Source organism: Bombina bombina, chromosome 4 (assembly GCF_027579735.1).
Source record: "Bombina bombina isolate aBomBom1 chromosome 4, aBomBom1.pri, whole genome shotgun sequence".
Classification (NCBI taxonomy): Eukaryota; Metazoa; Chordata; class Amphibia; order Anura; family Bombinatoridae; genus Bombina; species Bombina bombina.
In genome coordinates, this window is record NC_069502.1 from 108,470,256 (window position 1) to 108,496,345 (window position 26,090).

The 26,090-nt window shown below is 40.5% G+C and overlaps 2 protein-coding genes and 1 long non-coding RNA gene across 3 annotated transcripts in view; all 3 read left to right on the forward strand.

Annotated features, from left to right (window-relative positions):
* LOC128656941 (uncharacterized) overlaps positions 1-26,090 on the forward strand; it is a 239,146-nt gene that overhangs the window by 68,150 nt on the left and 144,906 nt on the right. The window contains 2 exon segments of the mRNA XM_053711133.1: positions 1,765-1,906; positions 2,817-2,976. Of these exon segments, the coding sequence (XP_053567108.1) occupies positions 1,765-1,906; positions 2,817-2,976 (302 nt within the window).
* On the forward strand, positions 1,666-3,167 carry LOC128655975 (uncharacterized). Its single transcript, XR_008401952.1, has 2 exons — positions 1,666-1,906; positions 2,817-3,167. It is a non-coding gene; the product is annotated as an uncharacterized LOC128655975 (long non-coding RNA).
* The window catches only part of LOC128655971 (cytochrome P450 2K6), an 81,310-nt gene continuing 76,430 nt past the window's right edge, over positions 21,211-26,090 (forward strand). The window contains exon 1 of the mRNA XM_053709589.1: positions 21,211-21,369. Within this exon, the coding sequence (XP_053565564.1) occupies positions 21,360-21,369 (10 nt within the window). The 5' untranslated portion in view covers positions 21,211-21,359. The remainder of the gene's footprint in view (positions 21,370-26,090) is intronic.

The following is a 26,090-nucleotide window of genomic DNA, read 5'->3' on the forward strand; positions in this document are numbered from 1 at the left end:
CTCTATCTCCCTCTCTTTTACACTCTCTCCCCCTGGTTTGCGCTCTCTCCCCCTCTCTTTTGCACTCTTTCCCCCCTCTCTTTTGCGCTCTCTCCCCCTCTCTTTTGCTCTCTCTCTCCCCTCTCTTTTGCTCTCTCTCTCCCCTCTCTTTTGCTCTCTCTCCCCCTCTTTTGCTGTCTCTCTCCCCCTCTTTTGCTGTCTCTCTCCCTCTCTTTTGCTCCCTCTCTTCCCCCCTCTCGTTTGCTTTCTCTCCTCTCGTTTGCTCTCTCTCTCCTCTCATTTGCTGTCTCTCTCCCTCTCTTTTGCTTTCTATCTCCCTCTCTTTTGTGCTCTCTCCCCCTCTCTTTTGTGCTCTCTCCCCCTCTCTTTTGCGCTCTCTCCCCCTCTCTTTTGCGCTCTCTCCCCCTCTCTTTTGCGCTCTCTCCTCCTCTCTTTTGTGCTCTCTCCCCCTCTCTTTTGTGCTCTCTCCCCCTCTCTTTTGTGCTCTGTCCCCCTCTCTTTTGTGCTCTCTCCCCCTCTCTTTTGCTGTCTCTCTCCCCTATCTTTTTTGCTGTCTCTCTCCCCCCTCTCTTTTGCTGTCTCTCTCCTCCCTCTCTTTTGCTGTCTCTCTCCCCCCCTCTCTTTTGCTGTCTCTCTCCCCCCTCTCTTTTACTGTCTCTCTCCCCCCTCTCTTTTGTTGTCTCTCTCAGTCTCTCTCTTTTGCTGTCTCTCTCCCCCTCTCTCTTTTGCTGTCTCTCTCCCCCTCTCTCTTTTGCTGTCTCTCTCTCTCTCTCTCTCTATCCTCTTCTGCTCTCTCTATCCCCCCTCTTTAGAGCTCTGGCAGCCGGCCCCAGCATCTGACCCCGCCCGTGTCACGCACAGCCCCTGCCCACGTCGCACCCGCCAGCCACGCCCACGTTGTACCCGCCGACCACATCACACCAGTCAGCCACGCCCACTCCGCACCCGCCGACCACGCCCACTCCACACCCACCGGTCACGCCCACTCCGCACCCGCCGGTCGCGCTCACTCCACCACACTACGCCAGGTCAGTTGGAAGGCCAGGTGTGTTACCTTTACTGCGCATGACAGCTTCAGACAAACACACTTGGCCTTTTATTATATAGGATGAATATTGCATACATATGGTTTTTCATGTTTTCATCTACTTAAAGGGCCATGATACCCAAATGTTGAAACACTTGAAAATGATGCAGCATAGCTGTTAAAAGCTGCCTAGAAAATATAACCTGAACATCTCTATGTAAAAAAGAAAGATATTTTACCTCAAAAGTTCCTCAGTAGCCACATCCCTTTGTAAAGGACTTTTAAGCAGCAAATCAGTATGTCTGTCCCGGGACAGTCAAAGGGGCAAGCTTTGTGCCCTCTCATCTTATTTCCCTATTCAGTTTAAGGAAGTTTACCATGAAATCTCATGAGAGTTAAGTCAAATCTCTTGAGATCACAGTAAAAGAGTTCATGACCTCAGCACTGCTGATTGGCTGCTGTTCATTTCTTCATATATTTTTTTTTTTTACCTGCAGCTCAGCAACAGCTGAATTATAACTTTTTACACAGAACTTACTCTGCTGAGCTGAGGAGATTGTGAGGTAAAATATCTTCCTTTTTTACATAAAGATGCTCAGGTGATATTTTCCTGTCAGCTTTTTACAGTTATACTGAATCAGTTTCAAGTGATTTAGCATATGAGTATTATGTCCCTTTAACTGCAAAGGGTTCCAATGCACTTAACATTCAGATACTCATTATTGTACACTTTCTAGGGGACCGTCATTCTCCCAGTGCTAACTTCTGTATTGCAAGACAAGGATTATTTTGAGAAACCAGATGAGTTTTACCCTCAACACTTTCTTGATTCTGAAGGGAATTTTGTACGGACTGACGCATTCATGCCATTTTCAGCAGGTATTGCACGTTTCTTTTATCAAACAACAGATGTGTGTAAAAAGGGAGATTTATTTAAAAAAAATGGCATGCCTTGTTATCCAAATTGCAAGATCAGCAAGTTTAAAAACAGTTATTATAAGATGAAACTAGACGATGTGCATTCGGCTATTTCCGTTTGATCCAAATGCCGAAAATGGCAGTCACAAGACGCATTCAGCAATTTCTGAAATGCAAAGAGCTTAGTATGTTGCACTTTCACAAGAATATATCTGGTACCAAAAATTGACGAATGTGGCTTGCGGTCGTCGCCATCACAGGCATTCAGATCTAGATGAAACTATATGAAATCTTTTGAACATTACATTTATTTTACTTATAACAGTGGACACAGTTTGTTCTGATACAACCTTTCCCTAATTATAAGTGTTGTTAGTTATGTGTCATTCTATGCACCAAGTAAACAAACTATCATTTATAACAGTGGTTTAGACTTTGATCATCAGCATAAAACACCCTGTAATTACAAAACATCTGCTGTCTTTAAATAGATTAACATATCAACAGAGTGTGAACATTTTCCAAATACATTAACATGGCTCCAGTCATTTTTAATGGCCAAGCTCACCAATCACTTGCATTATTTGAAGGAACTAATTTGTAGTTGACAGTGTCATTTTATTAGCAAAATTGCATTGCGTTATCGTACAACTTCTGCAACCTTATAATTTAGATATCTGCAGTGTGAAGTTACAATTTTGAGAATTAGAAAACCTGTAATTTTTAGAGATAAATTACAGGAAAAAGGGAGATAATGAAAGTATATTGCAAAGTTTTTTTTGTCGTTTTTTTTTTCCGATGCATAATTAAGATGTTTATATCCTTTTAAGCACTTGCTAGACACTTTATCTCACCTTTTTACTTTTGCCAGGTCAAATAATTTGTGCTGGGGAGAATTTAGCCAGAATGGAGCTGTTTCTGTTCTTTACAAGACTGTTGCAGAAGTTTACATTTCGTAATCCTCCGGGTGTTCCTGACGTTGATCTTATTCCAATGGACGGAGCTACTAGAAATCCCAAGAAATATCAGATGTGTGCTGTACCTCGTACCTAGATGTGTGCTGTACCTTATACCTAAATGTGTGCTGTACCTTATACCTAAATGTGTGCTGTACCTCATCCCTAGATGTGTGCTGTACCTCATCCCTAGATGTGTGCTGTACCTCATACCTAGATATGTGCTGTACCTCGTACCTAGAGTAGAAAATAAAGATTTAAATGTGGCCTTTTGTCAACATGTTTGTAATTAAGATTTATCTTTTCTGACTCCATATTATGTTCAATACATTTTTCTAAGTGAAAACTTTAATTGTTTTAAATGTTAACTTTTTATCAAATCCGTCATATAGTATTAACCATGTATAAATAGTCTTGCACGATCAATGCAAAATGGGGAGCTATTCTTACTTAGGGCTAGATTACGAGTGGAGCGCTATTTATCGCTTCAACTCACACACTTTTTGAGCTCAACTTCGGCTTTTTGTGTTTGTTGGATACCACACGTATTACAAGTTGAAAGTAAAAAGTTTTCACACTCATGCTAACCCGACTCGAGCAAAAAGACAAAGTTACAATATTGTGACAGCGTTAACATTCTCCCATAGGGGTCAATTTATCAAGCTTCGTACAGAGCTTGATGCCCCGTGTTTCCGGTGAGCCTAAGAACTTATGAAGCAGCGGTCTAAAGACCGCTGCTCCATAACTTGTCAACCTGCTCTGAGGCGGCGGACAGAAATCAACCCGATCAAATACGATATGGTTGATTGACACCCCCTGCTAGCGACCCATTGGGCGTGAATCTGCAGGGGGCGGCATTGCACCAGCAGTTCAAAAGAACTGCTGGTGCAATGATAAATGCCATTTGCGGCGAACATGATACGCTACATCAAATCATGTCTGTCCGCACTATCATAAATTGACCCCTCAGACTTCAATTGCGTTTTGAAAAGTGTAAAAATTAAACCAAGTCGCGCTAACCTGATTGCATTTTATCAAGTGTGTTAACCCAACATGAAAGATGAATATTTGACATTCCAATGTTATTTACATAGTAGAATATGTTATATACAGTGGGGCAAAAAAGTATTTAGTCAACCACCAATTGTGCAAGTTCTCCCACTTAAGAAGATGAGAGAGGCCTGTAATTTTCATCATAGGTATACCTCAACTATGAGAGACAAAGTGTGGAAATAAATCCAGACAATCACATTGTCTGATTTGGAAAGAATTTATTTGCATATTATGGTGGAAAATAAGTATTTGGTCACCTACAAACAAGCAAGATTTCTGGCTCTCACAGACCTGTATCTTCTTCTTTAACAGGCTCCTCTGTCCTCCACTCATTACCTGTAGTAATGGCACCTGTTTGAACTTGTTATCAGTATTAAAGACACTTGTCCACAACCTCAAACAGTCACACTCCAAACTCCACTATGGTGAAGACCAAAGAGCTGTCGAAGGACACCAGAAACAAAATTGTAGACCTGCACCAGGCTGGGAAGACTGAATCTGCAATAGGCAAGCAGCTTGGTGTGAAGAAATTAACTGTGGGAGCAATAATTAGAAAATGGAAGACATACAAGACCACTGATAATCTCACTCGATCTGGGGCTCCACACAAGATCTCACCCCGTGGGGTCAAAATGATCACAAGAAGTGTGAGCAAACATCCCAGAACCACACAGGGGGGCCTAGTGAATGACCTGCAGAGAGCTGGGACCAACCTAACAAAGGCAACCATCAGTAACACACTACGCCGCCAGGGACTCAGATCCTGCAGTGCCAGACGTGTCCCCCTGCTTAAGCCAGTACATGTCCGGGCCGTCTGAAGTATCCTAGAGAGCATTTGGATGTTCCAGAAGTGGATTGGGAGAATGTCATATGGTCAGATGAAACCAAAGTAGAACTGTTTGGTAGAAACACAACTCGTCGTGTTTGGAGGAGAGAGAATGCTGAGTTGCAACCAAAGAACACCATACCTACTGTGAAGCATGGGGGTGGCAACATCATGCTTTGGGGCTGATTCTCTGCAAAGGGAACAGGATGACTGATCCGTGTACATGAAAGAATGAATGGGGCCATGTATCGTGAGATTTTGAGTGCAAACCTCCTTCCATCAGCAAGGGCATTAAAGATGAAACATGGCTGGGTCTTTCAGCATGACAATGATCCCAAACACACCGCCCGGGCAATGAAGGAGTGGCTTCGTAAGAAGCATTTCAAGGTCCTGGAGTGGCCTAGCCAGTCTCCAGATCTCAACCCTATAGAAAACCTTTGGAGGGAGTTGAAAGTCCGTGTTGCCCAGCGACAACCCTAAAACATCACTGCTCTAGAGGAGATCTGCATGCAGGAATGGGCCAACATACCAGCAACAGTGTGTGATAACCTTGTGAAGATTTACAGAAAACGTTTGACCTCTGTCATTGCCAACAAAGGATATATAACAAAGTATTGAGATGAACTTTTGATATTGACCAAATACTTATTTTCCACCATAATATGCAAATAAATTCTTTCCAAATCAGACAATGTGATTGTCTGGATTTGTTTCCACATTTTGTCTCTCATAGTTGAGGTGTACCTATGATGAAAATTACAGGCCTCTCTCATTTTCTTAAGTAGGAGAACTTGCACATTTGGTGGCTGACTAAATACTTTTTTGCCCCACTGTGTAAATATATATATATATATATATATATATATATATATATATAAATTATTATTTTTTATTTTTGGGGGGAATACAGTATATATATCCTTGATTATATATAGGTTGGTATTCAAACCCCTCAATCTCAGCTCCCTTAAGCCCAAGGAACCTATAAGACCCACACCCCAAGAATAATTTCATACTCTTGGGGGTTTAAGTATAAACACTTTTAAAAAAAAATAAGAAGAAAAAGTGTTTAAGCACAACATATACATGCCCCTCTAACAAGCCATCAAAAAGGCCTAGAGACACTAAGACCACTTGTTTATAAGTCAACAAGCCCCTCTTAAAAATAAAGCCCTTATATACGTTTTAATAGTCAGATGATATCTGTGATAAGAGTAAAAAAAATATCTGCACAGAGACTCATGGGAGCACCTATGTGCAGATCAAAGTTACAAAAAAATAGACCTTATTGATAAGGCTAAACCCTTCTTTATACTTGTTACAGAAGCATTAGTTATTTTGTTGTGAAGAGCTTATTTCCCAGCAGCAATGCCTGAACCAGCAAGCCAGCGCCTAAGAAGGGCTCCAAGAAAACCGTAACAAGTATCATTTCATAAAGAGTTAACTCTTTTTTTTCAGCTTTTAGAAACTATTGCCTAAATACACGTTTGCTGGCTTCAGCTCTAAGTTTAGTGATAACAAATCCCATTGTCTAATCACCTCTGGAGCCAGACTGCTAATTGATAAGATGAACTTGTAAACTTGTTATCTTAAGTACTGTAATCCTATTGTGGCCTGTCAAAAGACAGTGCTCTCTATCTAAATGTGTGATGGGGGATTTTGTGCTTCCCCCCCTCTCCCCCTGGGAGTGCCCTGTGTGCATGTAACCTTAATAAAAAGCAGGCTGAGCATCCCAGTCCTGAGTTCTTGTTTGACCCTCAATCGCAGCGTTGACTCGTTTTTGTGGGCAGAAGGGTATCCTAGCTGTACTGCAGCTAAGGGAGATTATTCTATATTTGCGAGACTCATATAGAATACTATGGAAAGCAGCTTCTCCCCTCTTTAGCAATAGGGATCCAGGCTACTAAGCGGTCCATCTCTCAGCGAGACTAAGGGTAACCGTAACATTTGGCGGCAGCGGCGGGATTTTCCTGGATTTCCTAGGAGAGGTACAGAACGGATGGAGAGCGCTTACGAAAAATTGAAGCGTACAACCCTAAAGGATTTACTTGAAAGCAGAGGGGGGTACGCCAGCAACCGGCCGAGGAGAGAGCTGATCGCAGAATTGACCGAACTGGATCAGAGCTTCACAATGGCGGAAACACCGACCACGATTAGTGACGAAAAAACCAGGATTGTTCGGGAAAGGCTCTCATTATACGGGCCGAACCCCTCCATGGAATTGGTACAGCAGTTGATGGCGGAGGCGGACGAGGATATACGAGAGACTCGAGCCCACGAACTCAACCTAGCGAACGCACATCGCAATGCTGAAGCCCCGCAGGTAATCATCCCTGTCGAAAATGCTGGGATGCCCAAGATACCCTATGCGGCATTTCGACCCTTCCTAGAGAGCGAGACAGGGATTGATGAATATTTGTCGGACTTCGAAAGGCAATGTGCCCTGCACCAGATTCCCAACAGAGAGTGGCCCACGATATTGTCTGGGAAACTATCCGGGCGAGCCCTGGAAGCCTTTCGTACTCTGGGTGCTGAGGAAGTGACACAGTATGAGCTAGTTAAGGAGACACTGTTGCGACGGTACGCTGTAACTCCGGACACGTATCGCCGACAGTTTCGGGGCACGGAAAAGAAGCCTAATGATACCCATATGGAATGGGCGCACCGAATGCGTAGAGCGGCAAATCACTGGCTGAGCGGAAGTAAAGCGGTGACTGGGGAGGAAATTTTACAATTGTTTCTCTTAGAACATTTTTATAATGGCATGGAACAGCAAGGGAAGGAATGGCTGCGAGACAGGCGGCCTTCTACCTTAGAAGAAGCAGCCAAATTGGCCGATGAACATTATGACTCCCGTCTTCACGAACCCATGAACTACCGAGCTCCAGCACGGGTCGAACCCAGAGAGGTTTACCGTGCACCCCCTCGTGCTGAATTCCGAGCCCCGGTGCCCACAGGGCCCGTCCGACACTCAGGACCACCCAATAACAGCTCTGAGCGTCCCAGACCGACTTGCCACCGATGCAAGCAACCAGGGCATTTCATGGCTAGCTGCCCCCTTAATACGCACCAGACACCCAGGAATTATAATTACCCCTCTGGGTCCTATCGTCCGGCCCGGGCCCTCTGTGTTAACCAAGAGGCCCCTATGGAGGGATATGTGGGGCCGCTTCACGAGGCAGACCCTGTATATGCTGCCTCAGATAACCGCCAGCACCATCGGCAGAGGGTATGGCTCGAGGGGCGATCTACCGAGGGATTGCGAGACACAGGGGCTACTATCACGCTGGTACAGAGTCATTTGGTGCCAGAACACAAGCGATCCGGACAGACTGTGGCCGTTAGAGTGGCGGGGGGGGGATGTGTACAAAATTCCAACAACTAAAGTGCATCTTGATTGGGGAGCGGGAAAGGGGGCTGTGAACGTGGGCCTAATGGATAATTTACCTGCCGAAGTACTACTGGGCAACAATTTGGGCCCCATGACTTCTGCCTATGCTCCAGTATGCAACAACGAGGCGGACCCAGTGACTACACGGGCCCAAGCCCGGACGGAGCGAGAGCTCTCACCAGTGCGGGAGACACAGGTAAGACCTACCCCGACCTTGCCTGACAGGTTAGGCTACATACCCTGGGACACCCCAGATGCTTTCGAGGCAGAGTCTAAGACTGACCCGACCTTACAAAAGTACCGGGAACGAGCAGAGACCGGAGGGGGCGGGGCAGATAACGAAACATTCTTATGGGAAAAAGGGAAACTATACCGCTGGACAGAGAAAAGGGGACAGCGTAGGCGACAGCTGGTAGTGCCCCACAAATACCGTCAAGAAATCCTCAAAATAGGCCATGACATCCCCTTAGCAGGCCACCTAGCCGTTACCCGTACCCTACACCGCATTACCCACACGTTCTTTTGGCCAGGGGTGCATGCTGACGTTAGAACTTACTGTAACACCTGCGATGTGCGTCAACGAGTAGGAAGGCGAGGCGATCACCCTAAAGCCCAGCTAGTAAATATGCCCATTGTAGAGGAACCCTTCAGCCGGGTTGCTATTGACCTAGTGGGACCACTGGCTACCCCTAGTCCCTCCGGTAAGCGATACATTCTTACCGTAGTGGACTACGCTACCAGGTACCCAGAGGCTGTCGCCCTATCCAACATACAAGCGGATACGGTAGCGAATGCACTAGTACAGGTGTTCTCCCGGGTAGGATTTCCAAAAGAAATCCTATCCGACCGAGGCACCCAATTTACGGCTGAATTGACCCAACAACTCTGGCAGGTTTGCAAAATTAAGTCCCTCCTGAGCTCCCCATACCACCCCCAGACGAACGGGCTGTGTGAGAGGTTCAATGGGACCCTCAAGCAAATGCTCAAGACGTTCACTCAGGAATACCGAGACTGGGAACGCTTCCTGCCGCACCTCCTATTTGCTTATCGGGAGGTGCCCCAGGAAACGACAGGGTTCTCTCCCTTCGAGTTGCTCTACGGAAGAAAGGTACGGGGACCCCTAAACCTGATCCGGGAGCACTGGGAGGGAGAGATGGAGGCTGATGGTGTCCCCATTGTGCCATACGTGCTGGAACTCAGGGACCGAATGGAGCAATTAGCCAAATCCGTGCGGGCTAATCTCCAGTTGGCCCAGAGAAGACAGAAAGTATGGTACGATCGGGGGGCCCGAAAGAGAATCTTCACCATAGGACAAAAGGTGTTAGTACTTAAGCCGGTGAAGACAGACAAATTGCAGGCGTCCTGGCAGGGTCCCTACCAGATCGTAGAGAAAAGGGGAGACACCACTTATGTGATAGCTAGCTGCCACGACAACAATCTTAGAAAGACATTCCATGTAAACATGCTCAAGGAATATTTTGAGCGACCAGAGAACGTGACGGCCGTATGTTGTTCCCCTCAGGAAGACCCCGACAGTTTACCCATTCCAGACCTATTAGAAAAGAGCCTCCCCACAGGTATAGTGGCGCAGGTTCAGATAGGGGACCGACTTAGCCCCACTGAAAGGGAGCAGCTCAACCAACTCCTCCAGTCCAAACACCTCACCTTCTCCCCGAAGCCAGGGTACACTACTTTAACCACCCACCAGGTAGATACTCCGGGACAAGCTCCCTTGCGCCAGGCTCCGTACCGAATCCCCGAAGCAGTTAGGACAGGAATGAAGAAGGAGATCGATGAGATGCTCCAGCTCAGGGTAATTGAGCCCTCCGATAGTCCCTGGGCCTCCCCAGTTGTCTTGGTGCCCAAGAAAGATGGGACCACCCGGTTCTGCGTAGACTATCGGAGGCTCAATGAAAATACCGTGACGGACGCTTACCCTATGCCCAGGGTAGACGAGCTACTCGATCGTATAGCCAGGGGAAATTACCTGACCACTATTGACCTCTGCAAAGGTTACTGGCAGATTCCCCTGGCCCCGGAGGCTATCCCCAAGTCGGCATTCGTCACCCCATTCGGCTTATATCAGTTTAGGGTAATGCCGTTTGGGATGAAGAATGCCCCAGCTACATTCCAGCGCTTGGTGGATAGGCTCCTGGATGGCTTCCAGAGTTTTGCTTGCGCCTACCTGGACGACATAGCGATCCACAGTGAGTCCTGGGAGGACCACTTAGCTCATGTGGGAATGGTTCTGGATCAGATCCGGGCTGCTGGCCTGACTCTGAAGCCAGAAAAATGCCACTTTGGGATGGCCGAGGTACAGTACCTGGGTCACCGGGTGGGGTGTGGAAAGCAGCGACCAGAGCCGGCCAAAATAGAAGCTGTCGCCAATTGGCCCACCCCCATCACTAAGACTCAGGTCCTAGCCTTCCTGGGCACGGCAGGGTACTATAGACGGTTCGTACCAGACTACAGCACACTTGCCAAACCCCTGACTGACTTGACCAAGAAGAACTTACCTCGACAGGTCCTGTGGTCTCCCCACTGTGAAACGGCTTTCCAGGCTCTCAAAAATGCTCTAATTAACGCTCCTGTCTTGGCGGCCCCAGCCCTTAACAAACGTTTTATCGTCCATACAGATGCTTCCATGTTCGGGCTGGGAGCCGTCCTCAGCCAAGTAGGCGAAGATGGAGGGGAGCATCCAGTTGCCTACATCAGCCGGAAGCTCCTGCCCCGCGAAGTCAGCTATGCAGCGGTCGAAAAGGAGTGTTTGGCTTTGGTGTGGGCATTAAAGAAATTGACTCCCTATTTATATGGTCAGGAGTTCACTCTGGTCACCGACCATAACCCGTTGGTGTGGCTGAACCGGGTCTCTGGAGATAACGGCAGGCTATTACGTTGGAGCTTATCGTTGCAACCCTTCAATTTCACCATTACTTACAGACCTGGGAAACAGAATGGCAACGCCGACGGGTTGTCCAGACAAACCGACCTCAGCCCCGCATAACCAGCGGTCTGGACAGCCTTAGTCTGCCCCGAAAAGGGGTCAGACCGTGTCTGCCAGAGTGTTCCACAGAAAGGGAGCACTGTTACAGAAGCATTAGTTATTTTGTTGTGAAGAGCTTATTTCCCAGCAGCAATGCCTGAACCAGCAAGCCAGCGCCTAAGAAGGGCTCCAAGAAAACCGTAACAAGTATCATTTCATAAAGAGTTAACTCTTTTTTTTCAGCTTTTAGAAACTATTGCCTAAATACACGTTTGCTGGCTTCAGCTCTAAGTTTAGTGATAACAAATCCCATTGTCTAATCACCTCTGGAGCCAGACTGCTAATTGATAAGATGAACTTGTAAACTTGTTATCTTAAGTACTGTAATCCTATTGTGGCCTGTCAAAAGACAGTGCTCTCTATCTAAATGTGTGATGGGGGATTTTGTGCTTCCCCCCCTCTCCCCCTGGGAGTGCCCTGTGTGCATGTAACCTTAATAAAAAGCAGGCTGAGCATCCCAGTCCTGAGTTCTTGTTGACTCGTTTTTGTGGGCAGAAGGGTATCCTAGCTGTACTGCAGCTAAGGGAGATTATTCTATATTTGCGAGACTCATATAGAATACTATGGAAAGCAGCTTCTCCCCTCTTTAGCAATAGGGATCCAGGCTACTAAGCGGTCCATCTCTCAGCGAGACTAAGGGTAACCGTAACAATACTGTTTAACTGGGAAAAAAAAACACATATACACACTATTGTTTATAATGTTGTTAATTAAAATTAAGAAAATCCCTTTTTTCAAACTTTTAGTTGCTGGTTTCTTACGTATCATGATATATACATAAAATGTTATAAATGTGATTGTTTTGGGTCTCCAGAAAAAACCCCATATATATGTGTGGGTACTGAAAATAACCTACATTAGGGCCTAAATATAAACAGCATAAAAAAACTGCAAAATAGTTTGGCAGTGGTCACATGGAGTGGAAATGGCTCAGCAGTTAAAGGTTTAATACACAGGCATATTTTGGCCTAGGCAAACAAGGCACTTGCCTAGTGCGGCAGATTTGGGGGAGTAAGCACTTTTTGAGTATCTGTTAGGGGAGCAGGTGACTTAACTATATATACATACTGTATATATATATATATATATATATATATATATATATATAAAGATATATCACTTCTCTAATGTATACTTAATACACATGTGCTAATTCAATCCACCTATATGATTTTACAAGTTTGCAAGCCCAGGTGAACATTTACTTTGGAAATGCCATAAAAAAATTTACATTACACCCTGACTAAAAATTATTATGGCTAGAAATCTATCTATCAGTATATATATATATATATATATATATATATATATATATATATATATATATATATATATATATATATATATATCTTTTATCTATTATCTATATATCTATTCTCAAAATCATTACCAGAGCAACATGTGTATTATTGTTTTTGCTCACTTCTGAGTTTGCACTAGGGCCTTCTGTTGAATAGGTCCTCAATTGCAGGAAACTCTTAAACTAATTCCATTCTGATACATAAATAGTATTTATAAACCATTTGCCTCTACACCAGTTCCTTTACATATATCCCTTTTATTTTACCAAATTATCTCTTTGGTTACCTAATTACATTTTTATTAGGCCACAATATTTCAGCTCTTGACAATTACTTTTCCTTGAGTTTTAAGACATTTTTACAACACTGACCAAAGTTTTGCCAGCCTTACAATCCTTCTTGATTGTGATAAATATGTTAAATCATTTATTTCCACATTTGACAAGTATGTTGCTATACTTTGAAACTCACCCACGTTTCATGAGAGCATAGTAAGGTAAGCAATTATCTTGACCACTATAAGTCAGCTGTGTTTGCAGCAGTGTCACAAAGTTATACATATACTTATAAAAATCTTGATGTTGAAAAACTGACCGTAACATAATCTGCTGTAATCTCTTATTCTTGCCATGGCACTTAGCCCTATTTAAAAGCTCCTGAAATGAGTCAGTTGTATTTAGGTATTAGAAAATCTACCATATCACATCCCCTTCTATCCTGCCCAGGCAGAATTTTAGAGACAATGATAGGTAAGTACATTTACTAAATGAGATGTGCTTTGCCTTCAGTCTTTCCTTATGCTTTGTTCTCTGGACAGGTTGTTGGATAGATACTGTCCAGGTGTGTTCTTTTCTCTATGGGCCTGCAGCAAGGAATGGAGTATATAATGTCTTCCTCATCTCTTCCTGGGTTAAAGAATTACTACAATCTACATCCCCATCTGGAAAGGAAAGGTGATATGTGCTGGAAGCACTTCTGAAATTTACAGGGCAATTCCAGAATATGGGCTGAAATATTAAGACCTCCCAACCATCCTGGACTTGGCTGACTTGTCATTAGTTGGGAGGTTTCTAGAGACTACCAATTAAATGCCCAACTTTGCCAAGCCAATGACATGCTTGTGCCCTGCCCCTCCCATCCTTCTAATGCCCACAAAGTACTGGTATAAACAATGGATGGTGTTTGGGAATACTGGGATGGTATCCCATGGGGCCTGTAGAGAAATGAGGGTACAAACAAAGGAATAAGGGCTAGTGAGATATGGTTCCCTATTCAGGAAAAAGCCCACAAATTGCAGAATGTTTGTAAGTAGTAGAATAGTGAGGTAATATAATGTGCTTGAGAGAATCATTCTTTAGGCTCACGTTCTCTTGTAAATTTAAAGTCTAATCATAGACAGCATTTAATACAGGTTGATAGAGAACTGGAAACAACAAACAAGACATAAATGAATGTTCATGTACTGTGACACTCAGGTTATGTGCACAGTGATAATCTATAAACTCCCTTGCTCTTTGTCATGTGACACAGAAGCAGATAACCAAATCATAAATCAAGGGGAAGAGATTTTAAAATTTTAACAGACTACAGGAAAATTTTATTCACACAAGTAACTTACAAGCAGCAGATAAGTGAGTAAAACTCTATTATATTTGTCTACTGGCTGAAGAAACTGAAGTGTGAGGTTTTTGTGCATTTTAAAGACTTAGATAAAAGTATAAAACATTTTGCAAAATGAATAGGTGAAGTAAAGTACAGGTTATACCGTTAATCGCTAACGAATTAGGAGTACAATTCAGGGCTCTGAGGTCACTCAGATGATACACTCACCTTAAAACCCCTTAGTCAGCAGCATACCAACATCAGATTATACACTCACCCAAGAAAACACCTCAGTATGCAGCATATTAACATCAGATTATTCACTCACCCTAAAACCCCTCAGTCAGCAGCATACCAACATCAGATTATACACTCACCCAAGAAAACACCTCAGTATGCAGCATACTAGCATCAGATTATTCACTCACCCTAAAACCCATCAGTCAGCAAAATACCAACATCAGACTATACACTCACCCTAGAACACCTCAGTATGCAGCATACTAACATCAGAGTATTTACTCACCCTAAAACCTATTAGCCAGCTACATACTAAAATCAGATTATACACTCACCCTAAAACTCCTCAGTCAGCAACATACCAACATCAGACTATACACTCACTCTAAAACCCCTTAGTCAGCATTATGCCAACATCAGATTATACACTCACCCTAGAACACCTGAGTATGCAGCATACTAACATCAGATTATTCACTCACCCTAAACCCCATCAGTCTGCAACATACCAACATCAGACTATACACTCACCCTAAAAACCCTTAGTCAGCATTATACCAACATCAGATTATACACTCACACTAGAACACCTCAGTATGCAGCATACTAACATCAGATTATTCACTCACCCTAAAACCCATCAGTCAGCTACATACCAACATCAGATTATACACTCACCCTAAAACCCCTCAGTTAGCAACATCAGACACTACACTTACCCTAAAACCCCTTAGTCAACATTATACCAACATCAGACTATACACTCACCCTAAAACCGCTAAACCAGCAGCATACCAAAATCAGATTATACACTACCCTAAAACCCTTCAGTCAGCTACATACCAACATCAGATTATACACTCACCATAAAACCCCTTAGTCAGCTACATACCAACATCAGATTATACACTCACCCTTAAACCCCTCAGTCAGCAACATACCAAGATCAGATTATACACTCACCCTAAAACCCCTCAGTCAGCAACATACCAAATCAGACTATACACTCACCCTAAAATCCCTCAGTCAGCTACATACCAACATCAGATAATTCACTCACCCTAGAACCCCTAAATCAGTTACATACCAACATCAGACAATACACTCACCCTAAAACCCCTCAGGCATTTACATACCAATATCAGCTAAAACTCCTGGCCCGCCAGCCCCTCTGTCAGGTGAACGCCAACATCAAATCACCCCACTAAACCTGCAGCCTTAACCTACATGAGATCAGAATAAACAATCAGTAACACTAAGGGCGTGTTACTACTAGGGGGCGCACAGGACCTTATATGATTATTATGTAAATAGGCTAAGAGAGAAGAGAACAAGATATTACATATAATAACTATAATAAAATATACTATACGGAATAATGTAAACAAAAAAGAAACAATTCTTATAAATATGGTACTATGAGAAACATAGGATACAACACAAATAATAACAAATACAGTAATAAGAAATTCCTGAAAGGTTCTTATCTGGAAATGCTGTCTTCTTCTGCAATGTTATATAGATGGTAAATGTCCCAATTGGGGTGGGTATAGTCCCAAATGATGAATGTGATCAAATACCAGGATGGTCAATGATCAGGAACACAGATGATGACTGGAGTCAGCTGCTTTGTCAGGGAAATCAGGATCTAAGAGCAAGTTGTCTCTGTGAAAAAAATCACAAAAAGACAAAGGCGCCTCCTAGTGTAATACAGTTGGTGAAAGAGATTTGATAGGTAATCAAAAAGGTACTCACAAGTGGAGCAGCACCCAATTGTGCTAAATCAAACAGACTGGGATCTCACAGTGTCCCAGCTCACTGACACTGCAAGGAAACTGGTTTCTCCAATGTCTTGCCGGACTGACAGAGCTCAGACTCTCACAAAGAGGTTTACATAAAACCAAATTTTATTAATAAAATAAAAATCTCAGTGTCTCATGACACTAGATATTAAAAGAACAAGCAACGCGTTTCTCAGACTGCTGTCTGTTTCATCAGGCTTCTATTGATACAATGAGAGTACTGGCTTAAATAAAAACATATGACCAATCCCAGTTCATTAACACCTGACACACCCAACCAGGTGTACTAAGACCTAATTGGTCTCAATATAACCACTGACATAATAAACAAAATTGAATAACAATCTCTAAACATCTAAAAACATTTTAAAAAATTAATCATGAGAATGAGTATATATACATACACACACATAAATACATATATATATATATATATATATATATACATACACACATACACACATACATATATACACACAAGGGTTAACATAATGAGTCTATCCAATCTTGTGAACAAGGTCTTATCATAGACATATATATTCCTTTAAAATAAAATTACTAAAACTTGACCCACATTACCTCTGTATTAAAACTGTAAAAACAAAAGTCAAAATAAAATGTTAAAATCAATATATTTGTCAAAACGGAACCTATGTGCATTCTATGCTTAATTACAGATATGTATATAAATAGAAAGATATTAAGCAATGTGTGCATTATAATAATCTTATTTCCATTATTGCCTCTAATTATGACTTTTGACATATGTTTTTAAAAATACCTTTTTTCATTCAGATCAGCAATGTACAATTTGCTCTAAGTTTGTCTGATCCTAAGAGTGATTTACTTCCTGACACATGGTTTACTTCCTTATACATCATAAGTCACAGGGCCACTGAGGACCTATCATCAATTGTTAAGGGATGACCACAAAGCCAATCAGGGCTAGGCTAATACAGCCCACATGCATAGCATAGTTGTTATGTTTAGAAGGGGACAGCCTAATATGGGAAGAGTCCACAACCTGAGCCTACAAAAAAAATGTTAATTAATAAAAAATTGATTATACTATGTTCTTATTTATACAAATATGCGGCTGCTAGTGAGATACTATTAGACTCTAATATACATGTTGTTCTAAAAATAAGACCAAAAAGTGAAAGAAATGTGATAATAGTACAGGGCAATAAACTATAATGTGTGCAAATAACAGAGTAGATTTGCAACTTATAGAACTGTGATTTATAATGTGTGAGATTCAGTGCTAATAAATGTAACTAGACTTACTGAAAAATAGTCTAAATGTGTAAATGTGTTTACATGTGAAAAAAAAAAAAAAAAAATCCGGGTAGAGTCCACAACCTGGACCTACATTGCATTATTATTTTGAAAAACTATCCTTTTGAGTATTCTAATAGATATAAAAGTGTATTTAGAAGTATATTGACATTGAACAGTTGTGAAAATATAACTGTGAAAATATATAGTATATCATATATATGATTAAAGTGTTTAGCAGTGAAATTAATGAAACTAGTAAAATACTAGTATCTATTATAAATGTGTTATATAGGTAACAGCAGAACTAAAAAAATAAAAAAAATAATAATAAATAAAATAATAAATATGTGGTTACGTGAAAGTGGATTATTGAAACAAACTAATATAAATATGATGGTTACCTAAAAGTGTGTGGTTTGTGACCCAAAAAAAAAAAAAAAAAAATTGGCCAGTATAGCAAACCATATAATAATTTCAATTTCATAAGGGGCAAAATAAACCCTAGCAATTATATATGTACTAATGTACACACAACTTCAAAGAACCATGCATACAGGCATTCCAACAGGCACATATAAACATATATACTGTTACTAAACATATAACCAAATACTCACATAAGAAGTATACAATACATCCATACCTAAGAGCATATACAATAACTTACATGGAACATAAACAAAACATCCATACCCAAGTATATATACACATACATACATATAAACATACACACATATATTTACACAACATGCGGATGTATATGTAGATGAAGAACCCGAATATGACATGTATATATAGTGTGAATATTATTTCTTGCAAGGTTGTTGCATGCAATAAAGAAAATAATAAGGCACATGTTCACAAGATGTACAATGTATCTCATATAGATGAATACTAAAAAGCAGACATATCTATATTCTCATTGAGACCTGCTGGAAACAGTGTGTTAAATTTATAAATCCAGTAGGTCTCTCTCTGACAGAGATTTTTGAACCTATTAATACCTTTTTTGTAATGAATCCTCTCTAGTGGTGTTATTCGAAACTGGCATTTCTTTCCTATATGGCATTTGTTGTGGTGTCTAGATACACTGTGTTTAGGGCTTTTTTTGACTATATTTCTATAGTGTTCACCCCATCTGCTTCTGATATTACGTATGGTCCTGCCTAAATATTGTGCCCCACAAATGCAGGTAAGAAGATATATTACATAGTTAGAACCACAATCTAACCTTTCTCTTAGTTGATACGTATAACCCGAGGTAGAAGAGGTGGCACTAGTGGTCCCATGGGTCACATATTTGCACATATTGCATCGTCTCTTCCCACATCTAAAGGATCCTTTACTATAGTTATTATTAACCGCAGTTCCAATTTTGGATACTCTTTTTGACATTATTATTTTGTTTGGGGCTATCTTTTGCTTAATTGTAGGGGCTCTTCTGAACGTTACACTAGGTGAGTCATCTAGTATCCCTTTAAGGATAGGATCCTTTTTAAGCAGGTACCAGTGTTTGTTGATTATCCTTTTTATAACTTTATAGTTGGAATTGTAATTGGTAATAAATGAGATGTTTTTTCTTTGGCTAGTCTTTTTACTGCAGTTAGTTTTTTGGGGGGGATTGAGAATATCTTCTCTCTCTAGTTCTCTAGCTCTCATATAGCTTTCTTCAATGAGTGATAATGGATATCCCTTTTCCAGAAATCTATTTTTCAAAACCAGTGATTGTTCATCATATGTTTCCAAAAGTGTGCAGTTGCGCTTAATGCGCCTAAACTGGCTGAAAGGTATATTCTTCTTCCAGCTGCTAAGGTGATTGCTACGGTAATCCAAAAAATTATTACTATCCACTTGTTTAAAATAAGTTTTTGATTGAACCCTATTATTGATGTCCCATGTAAGGACTATATCCAAATACTCAATTTCATCTGGATGAATTTTGTGGGTGAAGGAAAAACCAAATGAATTTGTGTTTAAATTTAAAGCAAAATTTCTCGCTGAGTCAATGGACCCTTTCCAGATGATAATAAGGTCGTCTATATATCTGCCATGGAACTGCGGTTAATAATAACTATAGTAAAGGATCCTTTAGATGTGGGAAGAGACGATGCAATATGTGCAAATATGTGACCCATGGGACCACTAGTGCCACCTCTTCTACCTCGGGTTATACGTATCAACTAAGAGAAAGGTTAGATTGTGGTTCTAACTATGTAATATATCTTCTTACCTGCATTTGTGGGGCACAATATTTAGGCAGGACCATACGTAATATCAGAAGCAGATGGGGTGAACACTATAGAAATATAGTCAAAAAAAGCCCTAAACACAGTGTATCTAGACACCACAACAAATGCCATATAGGAAAGAAATGCCAGTTTCGAATAACACCACTAGAGAGGATTCATTACAAAAAAGGTATTAATAGGTTCAAAAATCTCTGTCAGAGAGAGACCTACTGGATTTATAAATTTAACACACTGTTTCCAGCAGGTCTCAATGAGAATATAGATATGTCTGCTTTTTAGTATTCATCTATATGAGATACATTGTACATCTTGTGAACATGTGCCTTATTATTTTCTTTATTGCATGCAACAACCTTGCAAGAAATAATATTCACACTATATATACATGTCATATTCGGGTTCTTCATCTACATATACATCCGCATGTTGTGTAAATATATGTGTGTATGTTTATATGTATGTATGTGTATATATACTTGGGTATGGATGTTTTGTTTATGTTCCATGTAAGTTATTGTATATGCTCTTAGGTATGGATGTATCGTATACTTCTTATGTGAGTATTTGGTTATATGTTTAGTAACAGTATATATGTTTATATGTGCCTGTTGGAATGCCTGTATGCATGGTTCTTTGAAGTTGTGTGTACATTAGTACATATATAATTGCTAGGGTTTATTTTGCCCCTTATGAAATTGAAATTATTATATGGTTTGCTATACTGGCCAATTTTTTTTTTTTTTTTTTTTTTTTTTGGGTCACAAACCACACACTTTTAGGTAACCATCATATTTATATTAGTTTGTTTCAATAATCCACTTTCACGTAACCACATATTTATTATTTTATTTATTATTATTTTTTTTATTTTTTTAGTTCTGCTGTTACCTATATAACACATTTATAATAGATACTAGTATTTTACTAGTTTCATTAATTTCACTGCTAAACACTTTAATCATATATATGATATACTATATATTTTCACAGTTATATTTTCACAACTGTTCAATGTCAATATACTTCTAAATACACTTTTATATCTATTAGAATACTCAAAAGGATAGTTTTTCAAAATAATAATGCAATGTAGGTCCAGGTTGTGGACTCTACCCGGATTTTTTTTTTTTTTTTTTCACATGTAAACACATTTACACATTTAGACTATTTTTCAGTAAGTCTAGTTACATTTATTAGCACTGAATCTCACACATTATAAATCACAGTTCTATAAGTTGCAAATCTACTCTGTTATTTGCACACATTATAGTTTATTGCCCTGTACTATTATCACATTTCTTTCACTTTTTGGTCTTATTTTTAGAACAACATGTATATTAGAGTCTAATAGTATCTCACTAGCAGCCGCATATTTGTATAAATAAGAACATAGTATAATCAATTTTTTATTAATTAACATTTTTTTTGTAGGCTCAGGTTGTGGACTCTTCCCATATTAGGCTGTCCCCTTCTAAACATAACAACTATGCTATGCATGTGGGCTGTATTAGCCTAGCCCTGATTGGCTTTGTGGTCATCCCTTAACAATTGATGATAGGTCCTCAGTGGCCCTGTGACTTATGATGTATAAGGAAGTAAACCATGTGTCAGGAAGTAAATCACTCTTAGGATCAGACAAACTTAGAGCAAATTGTACATTGCTGATCTGAATGAAAAAAGGTATTTTTAAAAACATATGTCAAAAGTCATAATTAGAGGCAATAATGGAAATAAGATTATTATAATGCACACATTGCTTAATATCTTTCTATTTATATACATATCTGTAATTAAGCATAGAATGCACATAGGTTCCGTTTTGACAAATATATTGATTTTAACATTTTATTTTGACTTTTGTTTTTACAGTTTTAATACAGAGGTAATGTGGGTCAAGTTTTAGTAATTTTATTTTAAAGGAATATATATGTCTATGATAAGACCTTGTTCACAAGATTGGATAGACTCATTATGTTAACCCTTGTGTGTATATATGTATGTGTGTATGTGTGTATGTATATATATATATATATATATATATATATATATATGTATTTATGTGTGTGTATGTATATATACTCATTCTCATGATTAATTTTTTAAAATGTTTTTAGATGTTTAGAGATTGTTATTCAATTTTGTTTATTATGTCAGTGGTTATATTGAGACCAATTAGGTCTTAGTACACCTGGTTGGGTGTGTCAGGTGTTAATGAACTGGGATTGGTCATATGTTTTTATTTAAGCCAGTACTCTCATTGTATCAATAGAAGCCTGATGAAACAGACAGCAGTCTGAGAAACGCGTTGCTTGTTCTTTTAATATCTAGTGTCATGAGACACTGAGATTTTTATTTTATTAATAAAATTTGGTTTTATGTAAACCTCTTTGTGAGAGTCTGAGCTCTGTCAGTCCGGCAAGACATTGGAGAAACCAGTTTCCTTGCAGTGTCAGTGAGCTGGGACACTGTGAGATCCCAGTCTGTTTGATTTAGCACAATTGGGTGCTGCTCCACTTGTGAGTACCTTTTTGATTACCTATCAAATCTCTTTCACCAACTGTATTACACTAGGAGGCGCCTTTGTCTTTTTGTGATTTTTTTCACAGAGAAAACTTGCTATGAGATCAGAATCCTCACTCTGCAGTTACTTCCTGTAACCATATCAGATCAGATATCTGATCGCCCCATACCTTTATGTAACTGTTCAGACTGCTCTTTATGATCTCTGTTTTACATACAATGGGGCAGATTACAAGTGGTGTGCTTTTTAGTGCTTTCACTCACACACCAAAGTAAACTTTTAACGCAGACGGGTTAGGCCACATATTACAAGTTGAAAGTAATATGTTTGCACACAAGCGAAACCAGATGCGTGCTAACTTCAGGAATTAAGATATCGTGAGCACACTAACTTCTTTTCCCAACAGACTTTAATGGAGAGCACTGTTTAAAAAAAAACTTACGGAGACTTCCGGGCGGCGGCCATCTTACAGGTCGCACTGAGCTTCAGCTCCTGGGTTATTTACCACTTTTATCTAGAATTAAGCTGACATATTGGTACTAAGATACTCAGATAGGTGGAAAAGCTCGACTGAAGGCACTTTCATCCAAGAGATAAGGTTTTGGATTGTGGTGTGGCCCTCTCAGCCCTCAGTACCGGACTTACAATTTTGAGGCCTTCCCTTACTTCTGAAGCCTCATCTGTCTCCACATTTTCTGCACCGTTGTTGTGCAGCCAGTGCTCTTCGGGGCAAGTTTTCTCTACAGAGAGTTATAAATATAAAGCAATAGGATGGAAAAACCGCTAATAGCTATTTTTGCTGAGTTATTGGACATCCAACTTAAAAGCATTACTGACCACCTAACAAGGGAATGGGGTAGTGTCTATACTCCTATCCACGCAACTGGCTACTCAAAGTTACCTGAAACCATACTTGCGGTGGGTGAGGAACCAGGCTGGGAACAGCAAAACCCGCTAGAAGAGACTACTGCCCCGCTTTGCTCCGAGCCCCGAAGCGAACACAGCTCTTTATTGGAAAATGGAGGGTGGAAAGGGAGCCTTGAAAGATGGGAGATTCCCGCTAAACCTTTGACCGGGAGCTCCTGGTACTTATCGAGTACACAATGCAAACCGTTGCAGGGAGAGAGAGAGTGCGAAGACCCAGCCTGCCATACTTATGCTGAATGCTGTGGGATATCTGACGCTGTGTTGGCGGGGTCTGTCGGAGTCTTAAAAATGGTGGATCGGTCATGACCCTGCGTAGGAGCAGAAACTAAACTCACCCAGATTGATAGGAGAGGCACGTCTGAGAAGCGGCAGTCAAGTCTAGCAGGTCCTCTTGTTCAGCCCGCGAGTAGCGGGGCTTATCGGTTCCTACACGCTGTTTGTGCAGCTCTGTGTGATGCTCCATGGTATCTACGCACCAAGACAGAGTACTTGATCTACAAGCTGAGCCCAGAAATGCGACAGAGCACAGATAGGCAGCAGCGTGTGATGTTCCACCTGACACCACGGACAGAGCATGGGTATGTTGTCAGAGGGGTCAAAGCAGGAGTCGGCTGATCTAATTCTATGTAAATGGTGAGAGATTCCTCCCTTGCAATAATAACATCCTTCAGGCTGCCTACTGATAAACAGCGAGTCTGCTCTCCTGCATAATTATTCTCATTGCGGGGTCTCTTTATTTTGCCGAAAAATGACTAATACAAATGAACCCTAATGACGGCACTAAGCCTGAGGTACGGGGGACATTATCTGCTTAGACACTGCGGTATATTTTTTGCTCCAATTTGGGACATGGCTGCATAACCTTCTATGACTCACTTGCCCACCTCAGTGCTCAGGTGTAAGCTGAGAGCTTTCCAGCGTGGTTTGTAGTGAACATGTGTCAGCGTGCTGTTAAACCACTATAAGTAGCTTTCTCAGTATTACTACCTGTCTTTTGGGCTCACATATTGGCTTATGTTCTCTTTGACCCCCTATTAACTTATTAACTAGTTATGAGACCCTAGCTATTAGATAGAAATACTATATTTGGACATGTATGAGATCTACTGTTTTTTTTTATAAAATTGGAGCAGGGTAATTGCTTGTTTAGTTCTATCATTGATTTTATTAATTGAGGTGCTGCTTATTTTATACATGCTACATTGGTGGAGTATTTTAGCCTATATACCTTGTCATATCTCATTCTTAAGCCGGCTAGATATATATGAGAGCAAATTCATGGGCACTCAATATTATCCCCCAGTGCTATATAACATTCGTCAAGTATCTACATAGAGGTCACACTCTAAATTTGGTTTGTTACCCCCTACACCTTAACAACAGGTCCTTTGAGTTAATACTTAGCTTAGTTAAGCTCCCACTCAGTTTTTGACACATCCTGGGTTGTGACTCATAACCTCCTTTGTACTATCTCCCATATTAAAATATCCCAGGTATGTGTGTGTCAAAATTCTCGTTTCTCTATATAATATTCACCCCATATAATCGCAATGTGAAATATCTCAAGTTGTTTCAAGTATATACAGTATGCACTTTGTTTTTTCAGTTCTAATTAGGGATATAAAGTGAGGATATCATTTTTTGTTGGTAAAAAAGTGGTCTTTTTTGTTGGTAAAAACCTCCTTTAACTCTAATCCATATTTACGGAGTCCAAAAGTGACTTCATGTGCCATTCAGGAGGGTAAAGAACAGTAGGCACTTGATTTAACTACTACACCTGTGAATTTTACTTTTAGGAATATACTCTGTGTAAAAATGTTATACAATGTGATATATTTTCCTTCACTGTTATGTTACATCGATTTATATTACTTGTATGCCTTATCTCAATCCTCAAATAAAAAGTTTTAAAAAAAAACAAAAAAAAAAACTTACACTTACTGCTTGCGCACTAACCAACACTGTGTTAGACATACAACATAACATAGAAGAAAATGTTATTTTTATTTTCAAATATATATTTCTTTATACATATATGATTATTTAATACTAGTTGATAAGCCTGCCCAGAGGGCAGTCTTTTTTTTTTTTTTTTTTTTTTTTTTTTAATTTTATTTGTATCAAAAGATAATAACAAAACATATATTTCACACTCTGGGATTTTACAAAATGTAATAAAACACAAAAACGAGAAAGAGTAAAACAGAAATATGCTATATCAAAATACATACCAGTCACTGTCTCCACATAGCGATTACTAACTATCTCAACATTTCAGTGTCAAGTCATTTACTGTATGTACTAAATCCCGGAGACATGAAGCATAAGAGGAAAATATAATGCGTCCAATTACATAGCGGTCGCTAACTGGCTCAACCGAGATAGCATATGTATAATCCAGTGCCCTGATTATGCTAATTACAGATTAATATAAATAGCACACAGCCTCGGGTACAAGTAATCGATTCCAACACACTCGGCCCATTATGCCTATACTCCTCTCTCCTGTGATCCCCTCTCGTCCCCTCCCTTCCCCTATCTCCTCTTGATCAATCGAGCACTAAGGTTTTTTTCTCTGTTCTCTCCCCTTTTTCCATAAAACCCCCAAGTACTTCTGCCTACGTAGATGCAACTTACAGATCAGTGCGGGCTAAACCGACCAAAAACAGTACACATTAATCAGTCAACCAAAATAACCACTAAATACGTAACAAACAACAACAACAACAACAACAAAAAAAAGGAACACCATCTCGTCCCGCCCCTGCCCCCCCCCCCCCCCGCAAACCCCTCACTCCGGGTCTCCTGCCCAATCCCCAGGAAAATATCCTGCCAAAATATTAGTCAAAATGAAATCGGATTCCCTGAATGGTTTAATCATTTTTTTTTTATATGCTGGAGGCAGGGATCTTATAAATTTCTCCCATTTTCTGAAGAACGCCGGCAAGAATTG